Source organism: Carcharhinus amblyrhynchos, chromosome 2, assembly GCF_965287045.1.
Source record: "Carcharhinus amblyrhynchos chromosome 2, sCarAmb.v2.hapA, whole genome shotgun sequence".
Taxonomy (NCBI): domain Eukaryota; kingdom Metazoa; phylum Chordata; class Chondrichthyes; order Carcharhiniformes; family Carcharhinidae; genus Carcharhinus; species Carcharhinus amblyrhynchos.
Window position 1 is genome coordinate 116,425,118 of NC_137325.1, and position 15,845 is coordinate 116,440,962.

Here is a 15,845-nt window from a genome sequence, read left to right on the forward strand (position 1 = left end):
TTAGGAATGAAATTACACTGAGTGGCCCTCAGATATTACATTGAAATTTTCCTTTAGATTTAAAAAGTAGGCAATAACATTTTTATTTTAAATAGGAAAAGTACATATTAGCAAATGATTTTGATATTCCAGAATTTTGTTCAAGTGATGTTTGGTAATTGCTTACCAATATTGGAATGCCAGATAAATGTTGATGTCAGGAACATGATGGAAAATTTGACTCCCTGCTAACATTAAGAGTGGAAAGTAAGCTTGAAAGTTACAAGGTAGTCTCCTTAAACTCCATTTGTCACTGGCTACAATTATACAGAGGTAGGCATGAGATTGAAGAGATATGAGATTACCTCCTCAAGTCGGTTTCAGGTCAAACAAACACACAGCCCCAACTTATCTGGCCACGAAATAAGCATTATAACTAGCATGGAAAGTAATGAGACTTTTACCGATCACAGTAGTACTCACTTTAAACATAATGTCAGGAACATGGTGGAAAATTTGACTCCCTGCTAATATTATGCACCTGTCTACATCAACAGGACAAAGTAGAAATGGTTGAAAGCTTCAGGTTTTTAGGTGCCCAAATCACCAACAACCCATGTTGACAATATAGTTAAGAAAGCCCATCAACGCCTCTACTTTTTCAGAAGACTAAGGAAATTTGGCATGTCAGCTATGACTCTCACCAACTTTTACAGATGCACCATAGAAAGCATTGTTTCTGGATGTATCACAGCTTGGTATGGCTCCTATTCTGCCCAAGACCGCAAGAAACTACAAATGGTCACGAATGTAGCCCAATCCATCACGCAAACCAGCCTCCCATCCATTGACTCTGTCTACATGTCCCACTGCCTCGGCAAAGCAGCCAGCATAATTAAGGACTCCACACATCCCGGACATTCTCTCTTTTACCTTCTTCCGTCAGGAAGAAGATACAAAAGTCAGAGGTCACGTACCAACCAACTCAAGAACAGCTTCTTCCTGCTGCCATCAGACTTTTGAACGGACTTACCTCACATTCTGTTGATCTTTCTCTGAACCCTATCTATGACTGTAACACCACATTCTGCACTCTCTCCTTTCCTTCTCTATGAAATCTATATCTATATAGCTTTATCTATATAGCTTTATCTATATAGCGCAAGAAACAATATCTTTCACTGTATGCTAATACATGTGACAATAATAGATTAAATCAAACCAAATAATGGGGTGAAATGCCCTGTGCACTTGTCCTCAGGGACACATGCTATTGGGTATGAAGCAAAGAAATTGAAAGAAAGCATAAACCGTGTGGAAATTTGGATATAATTGTGTTTTACATCTAAATATACTAGCCCCAAATTTCATTGTTCTTTTATATCCATCTATCAATTCCTGACTCCAAATGCACTGCAGATCACTGTATTAGTTCTGTCCCCAGGCTAACGAGCCATACATCATTTTCTACAATTATACTGGTGTAAAATTAACATCAGAATTTGAGGCACAGCAGGAAACAAAGTCATTTGTTCTGGCATTTTGGAGTAACTTTTATAAATGTATGTGCACTGAGACCTGTATTTTCTGTTTCTAGATTGCATTTTTATGCATGTTCTTAAACAAGTTGTGCCTAATTTGCATGTTTGATAGATGGCCTGAGACTTCAGTTTTCAAACTTTGGTGTGAATTCAGTACTTTATTCAGGTTCTGATTTTTTTTTACTGATTCTGCATTCATTCCTAATTTTCCAACATTTATTATTAGCATTGGTAAGAAATTTGGATATAAATAGGCATTGGTAAAGTGGGAGCATAGATGGACTTGCTTAAAGTTGTAACCTCAAAATTTCTTACAGGAAAATTTGCCAAATCAGCATTCAACAGATGCTCCCTGTGCTTGTCATTTTGTAATGATCTGCTTTCTATTTTTAAATGTTATTATCGTCAAGGGTAAGTTTGAGTGTTAAATGAAGAAGTAGCACCAATTCTATATTGAGGCCAATGCATGCTGACACATCCATTCAGATTTTGAATATGTACTTGAATATTGTCACTATGAAAAGCAGTGGTTTGAGCATTGTTTAATTTTGGAGCCTTCCAGTTAAATGATGGCTAATAATTCAGCAAATTTGAATCCCAAGTGCAAAAGGTAGCTGCTTTTAATTAGATCACAGTTTAGATCTGTGTGACATGCCAGTTGTCATGTATTTTCAACACTTGTCCTCGGAGCCAAAGCTCAGAGTGTAATGACAGTCAAAATAAAGTGACATGCCAGAACAATCCCAATTTTCTTTTACAGGACCACAATGTACATTCCTGTGTTGTCGACATTTTTTTTGCTTTGTTTGTCAAATAAGAGCCTTACAACATGGAACTGATCTTGTTATACGTAAGTATAATTTCACTACGTTAAAAATGCTTTCAGTGTGCAACATGTAGCTTATTGATATATTATTTATATTACATTATATTCACGTTGAGGGCATCAACATGATATGTCAAAGATTAATTTGAGTAACATAAAATAAGTTAATACTTTGATAGAAATTGTACCGTTTTAACAATTTACAGTCAGTTCTTGTTTTAAAAAAAAGCTGGCCAACAACAGCAAAAATACATATGCTATTACAAAAGATTTAAAAATTGCTGCGAGATCCTAAATATATTAATAAACATAAGATTAGATTTTTAAAAATTGATTTGTTCTAAACTGGCTTCAGGAGCCAGGAGTCAACATTTGATTGCAGATTTTTAAAAAAATATATACATGGAATGGTTTTGCTTCTGAAATGTCTTAAGTCACTTCATGGTTCTCTTTAAAATGGTTTACCCGGTGAAATTTTCAAAGTCTTTATTTCGGAAATATGTGAAGACTTCTGAATGATACAGCTGGTCGTTCCTTGAATTTTGCCTTTTGCTTGTGCCAGATTTGTTAAGGCCATGGCAGCGTTAATTTCCTTCCAGTAGGTTTCATCTTTGGAGGCTTCCTTTCTCTTTGGATAGCTGGGAGAATAACGGAAAGCTGCACTTTAGTCTGTAAATTGAACTAACATTAGCAACTTCCAGTGCTGAAGTAGTATGCTCGGGATTTCACTAACCTGGTTAATCTGCGTGTTCCCTGCTCCACTGTCTCTGATAACAAAAGAGAAGAAGGTTATTCTCTTTATCTTACATGGTTTCTCACTCAAATCAGCAGACTAAATATTCTTTTTTCTCCCCATTCATTTTTGAAAATGCCAACAAGTAGAGTGAAAGAATAGTTTTCAGACCAGTTTTCCTTTCCTTTTTTCCTTCAACTACATATGGTAATTTGCAATTTTGTCATTCATTCATGGGACATGGGTGTCGCTGGATAACCAGCATTTATTGCCCATCCCTAGTTGCCCTTGAGAAAGTGGTGGTGAGCCCCTTCTTGAGTCGCTGCAGTTCACGTGCAGTGACTTGACCCACAATGCTGTTAGGGAGAGAATTCCAGGATTTTGACCCAGCGACTGCAAACTTCCATGTCTGGGGGGTTGATTTGAATGAACAGGAGCAGGATTCTCTGGTCACGTCCGTAAACCCCCCGCTGCCAATGAGAATGGCAATGTGATACCAGCTAAAACTCCATTAACTGCAGCAACAGCGGAGAATCCCAGCCATGGACAAGGTCGAATGTTTTAAGCACAGGAACCTCCTAAAATCCACTTTACATGTTTTAATCCCAGCAACTATTACATAGAAACATAGTTAGAAAATAGAAGCAGAAGTAGGCCATTTGGTCATTCAAGCCTGCTCCATCATTATGATCATGACTGATCATCAAATTCAATATCCTGATCCCTCCGTCCCCCCCCATTTCCCTTGATCCCTTGATCCCTTTTGCCCCAAGAACTATATCTAATTCCTTCTTGAAATCATACAATGTTTTGGCCTCAACTTTTTTCTGTGGTAGTGAATTCCACAGATTCACCACTCATTGGGTGAAGAAATGTCTCCTCATCTCAGTCCTTATAGACTTACCAATTATCCTCAATCTATGATTTTGCGTTCTGGCTCCCCCACCATTGGGAATATTCTTTCTGAATCTACCCTGTCTAATTCTGTTAGAATTTTATAGGTTTCTATGACATCCCCTCTTAGTCTTTTAAGCTTCAATGAATATAATCCTAACTTAAGTCTCTTCTCATATGACAGACCTGCCATCCCAGGAATCAGCCTAGTAAACTTTTGATGCACTCCCTCTATAGCAAGGACGTCCTTCCTCAGATAAGGTCACCAAACTGCACACAATACTCCAGGTGTGGCCTCACCAATGCCCTATGCAATTGCAGTAAAACATCCCTATTCCATTACTCAAGTCCTCTCGCTATGAAGGCCAACATACCATTTGCCTTCTTTACTAACTGCTGTACCTGCATGCTTACTTTCAGTGATTGATGCACAAGGACAACGAGGTCTCGTTGACTATCCATTTCTCTCAATTTACACCCATTTAAATAATAATGTGCCTTCTTATTTTTGCTACCAAAGTGAATAATGTCACATTTATCCAAATTGTGCTTCATCTGCATAGGCCCCTCAATCAGCCCATCCAAACCACACTGAAGCATCTTTGCATCCTCCTCACAGCTCATCCTTCTATCCAACTCTGTGTCATTTGCAAATTTGGAGATAATACATTTAGTTTCCTCTTTCATATCATTAATATATAATGCGAACAGCTGGAGTCCTAGCACAGATCCCTGTGGTACCCCACTAGTCACTGCCTGCCAATTGGAAAATGAGCCATTTATTCCAACTCTTTGCTTTCGACCTGCTAACCAGCTTTCTATCCATCCCAAGACACTACCTGAAATCCCATGTACTTTAACTTTATATAGTAATCTGCTATGTGAGACCTTGTCAAAAGCCTTCCAAAAGTCTAAATCAACCACATCCACTGGTTCTCCCTGGTCAACTCTACGAGTTACATCCTCAAAGAATTCAAGTAGCTTTGTCACGTATGATTTTCGTTTTGTAAATCCATGCTGATTTTGCCTGATTATACCAGAGCTTTCCAAATGCTATGTTATGAAGTCCTGGATAATGTTATTGTTATATAATTGTTATTATATAACTGAATGGTTTACTGCAACTTATGCATAGCCACAAGCTCTGAGGAAGAGTCATATGAACTCAAAACATTCTTTTTTCCTCTTGCCAGTTTTCCTTGCATTTTCTATTTTTATTTCTAGCATCCACAGTACTTTGATTTTATTGTGTTGTTATATCATATATAGTTTCAGATTGCATCTGAAATTTGTTTCAGGTGACTTGTTTTGGGTGGCTCACAGTCACTGCAGCAAAGAATAATGTAATTTCAGAAAGGAAATGCTCAGTGTTCCTTGTTTATTGAGTTATGCAGTTATTATATTGTAATGATAAAGGAGTCTCTGATTATCCTTCTGTTTAGAGACTGAAACCTAATCTTATGACCTGTTGATATTAGAGAACCCGAGGGAGTCTGGAACAGCTGGATTTGAATTAGCTCCTTTCACTTGCTAAACTATTCCTTCACAGAAGGTCAAGAAGTGTCATGTCTGCACTTACACTGGTGAAATATTTGGATCATTGTAGGTCAAATACAGTGCAACAGTTTAGAACAAATGTTTGCACAGATTTATCCACATCTCTTCTTAACCATCAGTGAGGAAATAATAAACGTTTTTGTAGATAAATTTAACCATTCCGCTGTACTTTTTAAAATCTAAATACCTTAAAAATTTGAATGAATTTAAGACAACATGTATGGCCTGGTACTGAGAGCTTTACTGTACCAGAATTACTGTTCATATATTGATTTCCAATTGCTTGTTGGTCAATCTATATAATCAATCTGGATAAAAATTGCTAATGTGGGTAATTCTTGCTTGTCATACTTAAGATACTGCACTGATTCATGTAAATTTCTGCAATGTCGTTGACAAACTTTTAAATAAGGGGGTGAGGAGCAGCTGAAGAAACTACATAGAAATCCAGAATAAGACACAACATAGTGCATCCAGAATGTTTGCGCCTTGTCAATTGGCCCTTGAGTAAATTGGCCCCCTGTCTACATATTGAACAGGCCTTTCAGCCTTAAACAAAACTTCATTTGAAGAATAATATTGTATTTTGCATTGTACATGGGTTCTATCCTTATAAAATTGCATATTATCTGTCTCACTATGAACAATGTCATGGGAATCTTATGGAAGTCACACTATGATAATGTCCATAGCGCAAAAGTAATCTATCACAGTATTGAATTGGATTAAATTTCAAATGATACCATATACTGAACTTAAATTACATCCTAGAGCACAATGTGAGCGATGCTACAGTAGAACTATCAATAATAGGTGTATTTCTGAATTTTTGTTCTTTCGCGGATTTTACGTTTATCAAGATAAGGGTGGGCTTTATTGATGCGAAGAAAATAGTTTCACATTTTGTTCTTCCTCTGTCAGCATCAAATGTAATACATGCCAGATATAGGGAATCTCCTTTGGGCAGCACAGTGACACAGTGGTTAGCATGCTGCCTCACAGATCCAGGGACACAGGTTTGATTCCCAGCTTGGGTCAATGCCTGTCTGGAATTTGCACGTTCTCCCCCAGCCTGCATGGTTTTCCTCCGGGTGCTCCAGTTTCCTCCCACAGTCTGAAAGTGCATTGGCCAAGCTAAATTCTCCCTCAATTCTCCAGAATGTGACGACTGGTGGATTTTCACAGCGACTTCATTGCAGTGTTAATGGAAGCCTACTTGCGACACTAATAAATAAACTTTAAAACATTATACTGCTCCAAAAATATGATTTAATTCTCATCTCAGGGTAAGCTTTCAACTTTGCCAGTGTGCGACTTCCAGTTCTCACCTAGCTACCTACCCATGCAGTTTCATTCTGCAAGAATGGCAACATAATCCTTACTGGTGTCAAATTATGGGCCTTTGTGTGTTGGTAAATTTAGGTGCAACTGAAAATTAAGTTCTTGCTTCTTTTTTATTTTGGTTAACAGTCCCCTGAGAGAGGAGAATGATCTGGACTGAATTCAAACCCAGATGTGAAAGAACACTGTTGCAAGCCACTAACCAGATTGTGATCTATCAGTTGTGTAATTTATATCAAAAGTTAAGTGGATTCATCACTTTGGCTAGTCACTCACTGGTAGTCTTATTAAGAATATGTTAAACTCAGAAAGAATTGTGTTGTAATATTTGCATGCTTAAACACCTTACATCCCTTTGCTCACAATTTTAACCTGATAACGTTTTGTTGCTAATTGTAAAAATGTGTTGCAAACATTAATTCCACACCTTTGTTCTCTTACGTTCTATTTCCAGCATTTTAAAAACCAGTGTTCTAAGGGCATCAAGTCTGCATAATTGAAACCAGGTGACAGCAATTTTAAAGTCATTATCTGTTTAGTGCGATCAGACTGCACTGGCATCAACTGAGCGTTTTCCAGTCTCCACAGCTGGGTCCACTGAAGATTTTCTGACTGTGTCTACTTTAATCTATATCTCATGCGCACACGACAGCAGCCAAGTATATTGTACATGGAAATATTCTTAACAGACCTAACTTCAGCTCACGTTATTAACTACAATTTTAAACATATTCCACATTCTTAACATAGACATGCTCCAAGGTTTACAATGGTATGATAAGCGGGCTATCCAGTTAGAAGAAATGCTGTTTGATAGTTTATATTTTTCATAATTGAACAGTGTGTGAACATAACGGGCTAAGCTACTTTTGGTCATTTACAATGTACCCAGGACCTACTTTTAATCATTAGAGTTTTTTTTCATTTATTTTGAAACAAAAACCAACCATGGCTATCTAATGCAGCATAACCTGACAATTCATTCAAGGCAAATGTAGTATCAACAGGTAGAAAGCATTCATAGAATTCCTACAGTGCAGAAAGAGACCATTCAGCCCATTGAGTCTGCACTAACTCTCCAACAATTCATCCCACCCAGGCCCTATCCCCATAGCCCTTATTATTGGTTGTTATGAGTGACTCACAGTTCAGATCCAGGCCATGTCCAGGAAGAATAGTAAACCAAAGGATTGTTTTATGCATAGAGGTTGTGAAATGATGCTGAACACGACTGCATCAGTATTTCAAAGGACACATCTTCTTTATATTAGATGGATGTTTCAGAAATAGGCTAATTATCAGCAAACAAATGTGGATGTTTGGTCATATTGGTCATCTGGTGCAGACTCATTTTCCAAACATCCCCTTTCATCTCCATTTAATTGATAGCCAATTTTTAAAAGTTTTTTTTAGATATGAAAGCCAAACACTGCCTGAGTCAGCATAACACAATAATTAACTCCAGACAGACATATGATCAAAGGGTTCTACTCAGTCCTAATATTGAGATGTGATTATCATTAAACACACCCATTCTAGAAATGGTATTAGAGGGCTGATGCTCAGCGTACATTTTTAAATAGTTGTGAGTTTTAAAGGAGCGTCATTCTTCCACTGCATTTGTATATTTCTAAATTGGGTGGGATGCCAACGATAACACAATTGGAGATGTTGGTCATCCGACATCAACTCATTTTTCAAATATTCCCTTTCACTGAATGCTGGAGACACAAAAGCCAGATGTGACAGTGGTTAACAACTAGGCTAAACTTTCCGCTTTCTATCACACATGTTGTTTCACCAGTAGGCATTTAAATATATGTATTTATTTTACACACTATATACATATTCTCACATATGTACATGTTATATATATGCTACAATGCTTCCCTCTGCAATAAATTTCTTCCATTCCAGGATCATGCATCAAAAACATTGTGGGACCACCGCCTGTGATTTTCAGATACACACCTTGTTAAGTAACTTGCCGCAGGTGAGGATTTGGACAGTTTACCTTATTTGCTATTTGGCCCCCTTTTGGGGCTGGATTTAATGTTCCCAATGTGGGTCCCACCTGTCAATTGGAAAACCTGTGTCACTCCTGGGGTGAGGGAGTGGGCGGTGGGGGGCGGGGGGGGGGGGTGTGGAAATATCTGACCAGATAAACTGCTTGTCAGGCATTTGCCAGCCAGCATTGGTCCTTCCCCAAGATTGAGGACCACAGTGGTGGAAATGCTGCCAGCCAATCAATGGCTGCTGCTGGTAATGCTCCAGGGACTTCACCAAAGATTGCTGTCGAAATCCCGGACTCAGGTGAGTGAGGCAGGAGAGGGAGTCATGGAGAGGAGTTGAGAAGGGGATGTAGGAAGCTTGGAGAAGGGTGGCTTTGAACACCCTCTTCCCCGCCTTACAATGTTCGGTCCTTTGATCGGGCCAGAGTACCTGGCAGTAAGGAACCCCACCCCATCTTCCCCCATCTCCTTCTCCCACCCCGTCTCATTAGACCATTGGCAAACCCAACAGGCCTATGGGCCTCGTGACTCACATTTCATTCCTGAGTCACGACCACTCCAGTGAGCTCTGGAATAAATGCTGTTGATTGGCTCATTAATGAGTCTAAATAATATGCTACTGCTGATGAGGTTTTCACATTGGCCCCTCTCTGCCTCTGACTTAGTCATGGGAGGCTTTCCTGCAGCTGAGTGAATGACATGTGGCCTCTCCTGAATTGAGTGGGCTTGATTGCCATTTTTCCCACTGCACCAGGGTAGGTTAAATCCCACCCATTGTTACAAAATCCAGATAACACTATGGATTCCATTTCATTTGGTTATAAAAGCTTTGTATGAACAATACCTATTATGTAGCAACAAATTTAAAGCACAATATGATTTTAGGAAGTTTCAGTTAACAACAAAATTATTATTTAGTAAATAATTAACAGAATCAATAATTGAACATCTTGTCCAACGCAGCAAACAGTTGTTGTAAATATGCTAGTTCCTGTGGAGAGTTTGTCAGTCAAATGAAAACTGTTCAAAAAATTACAGTTTTAAAAATTGGAAGAAAGTATTTTATTTAGTCCTGTAACAAATCAGCCAAGATAATGGAACCTTAATTATTTCATCTTTTAACAACAGTATAATTTGTCCATTTCAATGGTTAGCACTGCTGCCTCACAGCGCCAGGGACCTGGGTTCAATTCCTGCCTTGGGTTACTGTATGTGCTGAGTCTACACATTCTCCCTGTGTTTGCGTAGGTTTCCTCTGGATGCTCCGGTTTCCTCCCACAGTCCAAAGATATGGGGGTTAGGTTGACTGGCCATGCTAAATTGACCCTAGTATCTGAGAGGTTAGCAGGGTGAATTTGTGGGGTTATGGGAATAGAGCCTGGATGGGATTGTGGTCAGTGCTGACTTGATGGGCCAAACGGCCTTCTTCTGCACCATAGGGATTCAATGATTCTATATCAGGATTCTATATATTTTTAACTGCTAAGTTTTATTTACCTGACATGATAAAATTATCACATTTATTATTAGCTACTCTAATACTTTAAATTCAATTTAAATTGCCAAATTTACAATATCTTCTCAATGCGGCAGAAATGAATATACCATAGTTAAATATAACAGAACACTGACAGAAACAGTGTGAAACCTTGTAAAAAGTAGAGGAAGGCAAAAACATTTTGGGAACTTTTTTAGCACATGAGGGTTCTTTAGCAAAGGGAGTTAGAAGTGAAGGGCATTCCTTTGTCTTTTACACCTGAAGAATGCATTTTTGTGGCTTTGACGAGCCAAGAACAATAATAAGGCTCTGTAAGATTAATCAGAAATATTGGACTTTATTATTTTCCTCTGAATGGTTCTTTGACTTTTACTGACATGGATTTTTGCCAGATAGCATGAAAATAAGGAAACTTAGCAAACAGGGGAAAAGATGCCGAAGTGCCGAGTAGGGGAATTCCTAACATAGAATATACATTAATGCATGATTTGGCTGAAAAAGAACAGGAGAATGCAATGGAATTCTCCAATACAGAATTCCAGTGAAATTCATACAGGACCTCAACAAAAGATCTTCAGTTTTCCATTTGAAAAAATGCTGAGGAATATCCAACTCTAACTTAACCCTCCATATGTCGAAATACTTGTTCTAAGCAGCTTAGTTCTTGACAAGCTATGTGCTCTAGGAGCTTCATTTTAAGGTGGAACTACAGATAATTGCAGGAAAAAAAAACAAGGTAATATTTTCCCCTTAGGAAGGCCCAGAAGAGAATAATTTTCCTGCACACAAATTTTATCATTAAAAGGTATCCAAATCATATCTCCTACACAGTCATAAAGTCACAGAGTCCTTAAGACAGAGAAGGAGACCATTGGGCTCCATGCAGGCTCTCTGTAGGGTAACTCTCTGTATGATCCCACTAGCCCTGCAAATGGATTTCTCGCAAGTGTCCATTCTACTTCCTTTTGAAATTACCGATGTCACCATTTCCACACCCTCACGGGCAGTGAGTTCCAGGTCATTATTACTTGCTGCAAAAGTAATCCCCCATCCCCCTTGCCTCTCTTGTCCAAAATCTTAAATCTGTATCCCTGTGCAAACAACTAATGGAAACAGCTTTTCTTTGGCAATTTGATCAAAGTCTGTCACAATCACATGCACCTCAATCTCCTATGTAACAATCACAGCTCCCTAGCCTAACCTTTTAGCCAAAGTCCCTCAAATCAGAGACCAATCTGCATGTAGATGAGCAATATATCTGCAACCATACAAAAGCAAACTTTCAAAGTTTCCCAAGCAGCTTTCCTCCCACAGTCAGAAGGACTATAGCATGGTAGCACAGTAGTTAGCACTGCTATTTCACAGTGTCAGGGACTCAGGTTCGACTCCCAGCTTGGTCACTGTCTGTGTGGAGATTGTACATTCTTCCTGTGTCTGCATGGGTTTCCTCTGGGTGCTCCAGTTTCCTCCCACAGTCTGAAAGGTGTTGGATAGGTGCATTGACCCAAACAGATGTCAGACTGTGGCAACTAGAGGAACTTCACAGTAACTTCATTGCAGTGTTAATGTAAGCCTTACTTGTGACACTAATAAATATACTTTAAAATAGGTTAGATGCATTAGTCATGCTAAATTCGCCCTCAGTGTGCCTGAACAGGTGACAGAGTGCGGCGACTAGGGGATTTTCACAGTAACTTCATTGCAGTGTTAATGTGATACTAATAAATAAACTTTGAAAAAAAAGCTTTTAAAAAACTTTATTTTTAACTTGTAGTGTTAGTGGGCATCTAATGAGACAGCCAGTTCCACATTTTGATGTGATGGCTTGGTGCTTGTGGGTATAGTGGTTAAATTAATGCACTGGTGATCCAGGGAACCTGGTCAAATAATCCAGAAGACGTAGGTTAAAATCCCAGAGTTGAGAATTTGAATTCAGTATTAAAAAATGTGGATATGAAAAGTTGATTTTAGTATGAAGCTGTTGGATTACCACACAAATATTCCCTTGGAGGAGAGAAAAGGCTGCTGCCCAGACCTGATCTGGCCTTCATGCAACTCCAAAACAGTTGATTTTTAACTGCCCCCTGATGGATCAAACATGAATTAGGTCCAGCATCACCTTCTCAGGTCAACCAGGGATGAATTATAACCACCAACCTCGCCAGGGATACTCCATCACATGAATAATTTTTAAACAAATACCCATAATGAACTCTGCATAACTGGCTAGACAGCAATGTGGAGCCAAACAGTCTCAAATCAATGCCTTAAGTATGACAGTACATCTAATCTTATAGCACAAAGGTATATTGACTGGAAAGGATTGATAGTTATCCTTACCAGAACAAATACAGCATGGGAAAAAGTCAAGCAGAAAAGGATGTTCAAACTGGCTGGATGCAGGGGCCTAATGATTTGCAATAAATTCTTTTTGCTACAAGTTTGTTAATGAGCAAATAGATTTTTTATTCATCCATGGGACATGGGCATCACTGGCTGGTCAGCATTTATTGCCCATTCCTAGTTGTCCAAGGGTCACATGTGGACCAGACCAAATAAGGATGGCAGATTTCCTTCCCTGAAGGGCATTAGTTAACCAGCTGGGTTTTTTTCAACAATGATTTCATGGTCATCAGTAGATTCTTAATTCCAGTTTTTTTTTATTGAATTCAAATTCCACCATCTGCCGTGACAGGAGTCAAACCTGGGTCCCCAGAACATTGGCTGAGTTTCTGGATTAAGAGTCTAGCAATAATACCACTAGGCCATCGCCTCCCCTTTGTCTGCAATGGCAAGTTGCGATAAGTTCAAATTTGACTCTTACCTTTACAGGTGTCGTACTATGTCAGCACTGTGTGAGAGGAATTGCTCTCTCCAGCAGTAGGAGATAAAAGATGATGTTGCCAGGCATCTATATTTTGACTCTGACAAAACGAGGCTGGGGAAAGGTGTGTAAGAAAAATGCAAGTGAGATCAAAGAACATGAACCTCACCAGGAGAATGTTTAAATGAACAAGTTAACAGTAAAGCTGTTGGAGAAATATTATGTATCCAGTAAAGAGAGGGCCCACATCTGGTGACAGAATTCCCATGAGGTGCATCCTGATCAACAGAGGCAAATACACCAAAGGAGAAGACCTACATGACATTTCGCTGTTTTGAAGTGGTATTAACTCCCTTTCTACCACCTGTAAGAATCTTTTCCTAGTACAAGTGCCTGTTGCTTACTGTATTATTCGGAAAGCAAAGAAGACAGATCAAATATCCAAGATCTTCATACTGGACTGAAACCTCCTAATGGAGGTACGAAATGAAAGAGGGCTGCAAGGTCTCTGACGTACTTAATAGAAGCGATCAGAGCAGGTAATTCACAGCTGAATTTAAAGAGAACAGTTTACCCATGCCAAAGTTAAGTAAAGTTATCTTGTGATGCAATGGTAGATAACCATTCAAGTAATGCCCACAACTTTGGTGTCCCAGCCTTACTTCCTGGATATCACAATCTTTGTCCCCTGCAACTGCCACACCTCATAAAGCTCAAGAAACCTGACTTAAATTTAAAATGGCACGTGCAAATGAGGCCAGCAAACGCATTATAATATTTAAATGTCCATCTCTTGTCCTGGGAGAGGGTGAGTTACTCAATCTCCAGTTTGTCTCTGTTAAAACTGGAAGGTTTCTTTTCTCTTTTGGAATTTCTTTCAGAATTTCTTTTATGAGGTTGAAGTAAATTTTTAAATGGGAGAACATTTTTGATGACTTTCGTTTCAGGATACACTTTGTTTTCACATACTCCTGGCTGCATTTTCCTCTGAGCATCAATTGGTTTTGCCGGTTAGTCTTCCACTGTTGCAGTTTAGTTTTCGTTTCTGCGAACAATTTCTTTTCACATTTCTTCTTGCTTCAATAATGTACCTTAGAAAGAGGTACACGTGCTGCCTTAGTTCAGCCAAAATCCCCAAATCAGGGTAAAAATCTTGTTAACTCAGAAGATAAATTAGGGCTTCAGAAGAATCCTTATCTTGCATCTCAAATATGACATTGTTCTTTATTCCTTGCTTTATTTCCTTCACACTAAACTTTTTAGGTTCACATTAATGACATACTATTTACAAGCATAGGCAAAAAGATTGGTTTGATGTCTCCACCTGGATTATTCCTGTTCACCGAGACCTACAGAAAATCAGGCCAGGTAGACTTGCTTCATTTTTCCATTGCTTACACTGTGGCGTCTATACGGCATTGCAGACTGGTGGTATGATCAAGATCTCTACTTTCCATAATTCCATATTCTACCGTGGCACGTTCATATCTGACTGGATCGTACGAATGTGTCCAAGTTTAGGAGCACTGAAAATGTGCATATAGTAGGCAGGTGAGCTGCTAATAAGCTGAGCTAATAAGCTTGCAGAAACAAGGGGTCAATTAATGTAAATTAGATGAGTAATGTGGCTTGTGAAAATATCCTGAATAAGTAATGAAAGATGGTACATCTGTTTGGAAGAGAGCAAAACACCATTCATTGTGACCATTCTGATGATAATGTTCACTTGTAGTGGTAAACAGACAGACATGACCCATTCAGGAGTTCTGAAGTCGTGTGCTCAGCATTCCATGGAATCAGAATGTGAAATGAATAATTAAATATGTGCCCCCGATTTCAGATAGTGTGCCATTGAATAGAAAAGTAAAAAGATCCCCAAATTAAGTTTCTCCACACTGACTTCAAGAAAAAAAGGATTCTTCCCAGAGATTACTTTCTCTAAAAGAAGTAGCTTCCACCTTTGGTCATGCAAGTTACAAACTGTGGTTATAGCCTGCTCTGAAATCCAGATTTTCTTCTGTTTTTATTCCAATTTGATCAAATTAAGTCCAATTCAGAGTCTCAACAAGTTGACGCATTCCTGATCCAAGCTGACAAGACAGGGCTCTCACCTCCTGTCGTGGGCTTGACCTACATGATCCAAGCTGATTGGAGTAGGCATAGCTCCTCCTCCAAAGCTTGATCTTATTTGCATCTTAGCCAAAAGGCCGAGATGCCGCTTTTAAAAATTGCTTCAAGTGAAGCTGAAATGTAACCTAATGATTTCAACCAAGCACAGCATGTCGATGCTAAACTTGATCTTAGCCAAAAGGCCAATTAAACTGATAAAAACAAATACTACCCTTGATCTTAGCCAAAAGGCAGAGAAGCGATCAAGAAAAGCACGGAGAAATTAACTACTGCTCATGCATTGGCCAGGAATCGAACCCAGGCCTCCTGTGTGTCAGGTGAAAATTCTACCACTGAACTGTTTCCCATCCTGATGGATAGAACAAAGAACAGTACAGCACAGAAATAGGTCCTTCGGCCCTCTTAACCTATGCAGATCATGATGCCTGCCTAAACTAAAACCATATGCATTTATAGAGTCCGTATCCTTCCATTCCCACCCTATTCATTTTTTCGTCTAGTTGCACCTTA

The 15,845-nt window shown here is 38.9% G+C and overlaps 1 protein-coding gene and 1 pseudogene across 3 annotated transcripts in view; both read right to left on the minus strand.

Annotated features, from left to right (window-relative positions):
• Window positions 1-1,117: 1,117 nt before the first annotated feature.
• mkxa (mohawk homeobox a) overlaps window positions 1,118-15,845 on the minus strand; it is a 59,952-nt gene continuing 45,224 nt past the window's right edge. For 2 of the 3 annotated variants that reach the window (XM_080217353.1, XM_080217359.1), the window contains exons 6-7: window positions 3,080-3,113; window positions 1,118-2,984 (exon numbers count right to left, since the gene is read on the minus strand). In XM_080217353.1, coding sequence (XP_080073479.1) covers window positions 2,798-2,984; window positions 3,080-3,113 — 221 coding nt within the window. In that variant the 3' untranslated portion in view covers window positions 1,118-2,797. Of the gene's footprint in view, window positions 2,985-3,079; window positions 3,114-13,205; window positions 13,320-15,845 lie in introns of all 3 variants that reach the window. The other variant, XR_013889847.1, reaches the window with a different exon arrangement.
• LOC145362197 (U2 spliceosomal RNA) lies at window positions 15,429-15,578 on the minus strand (annotated as a pseudogene).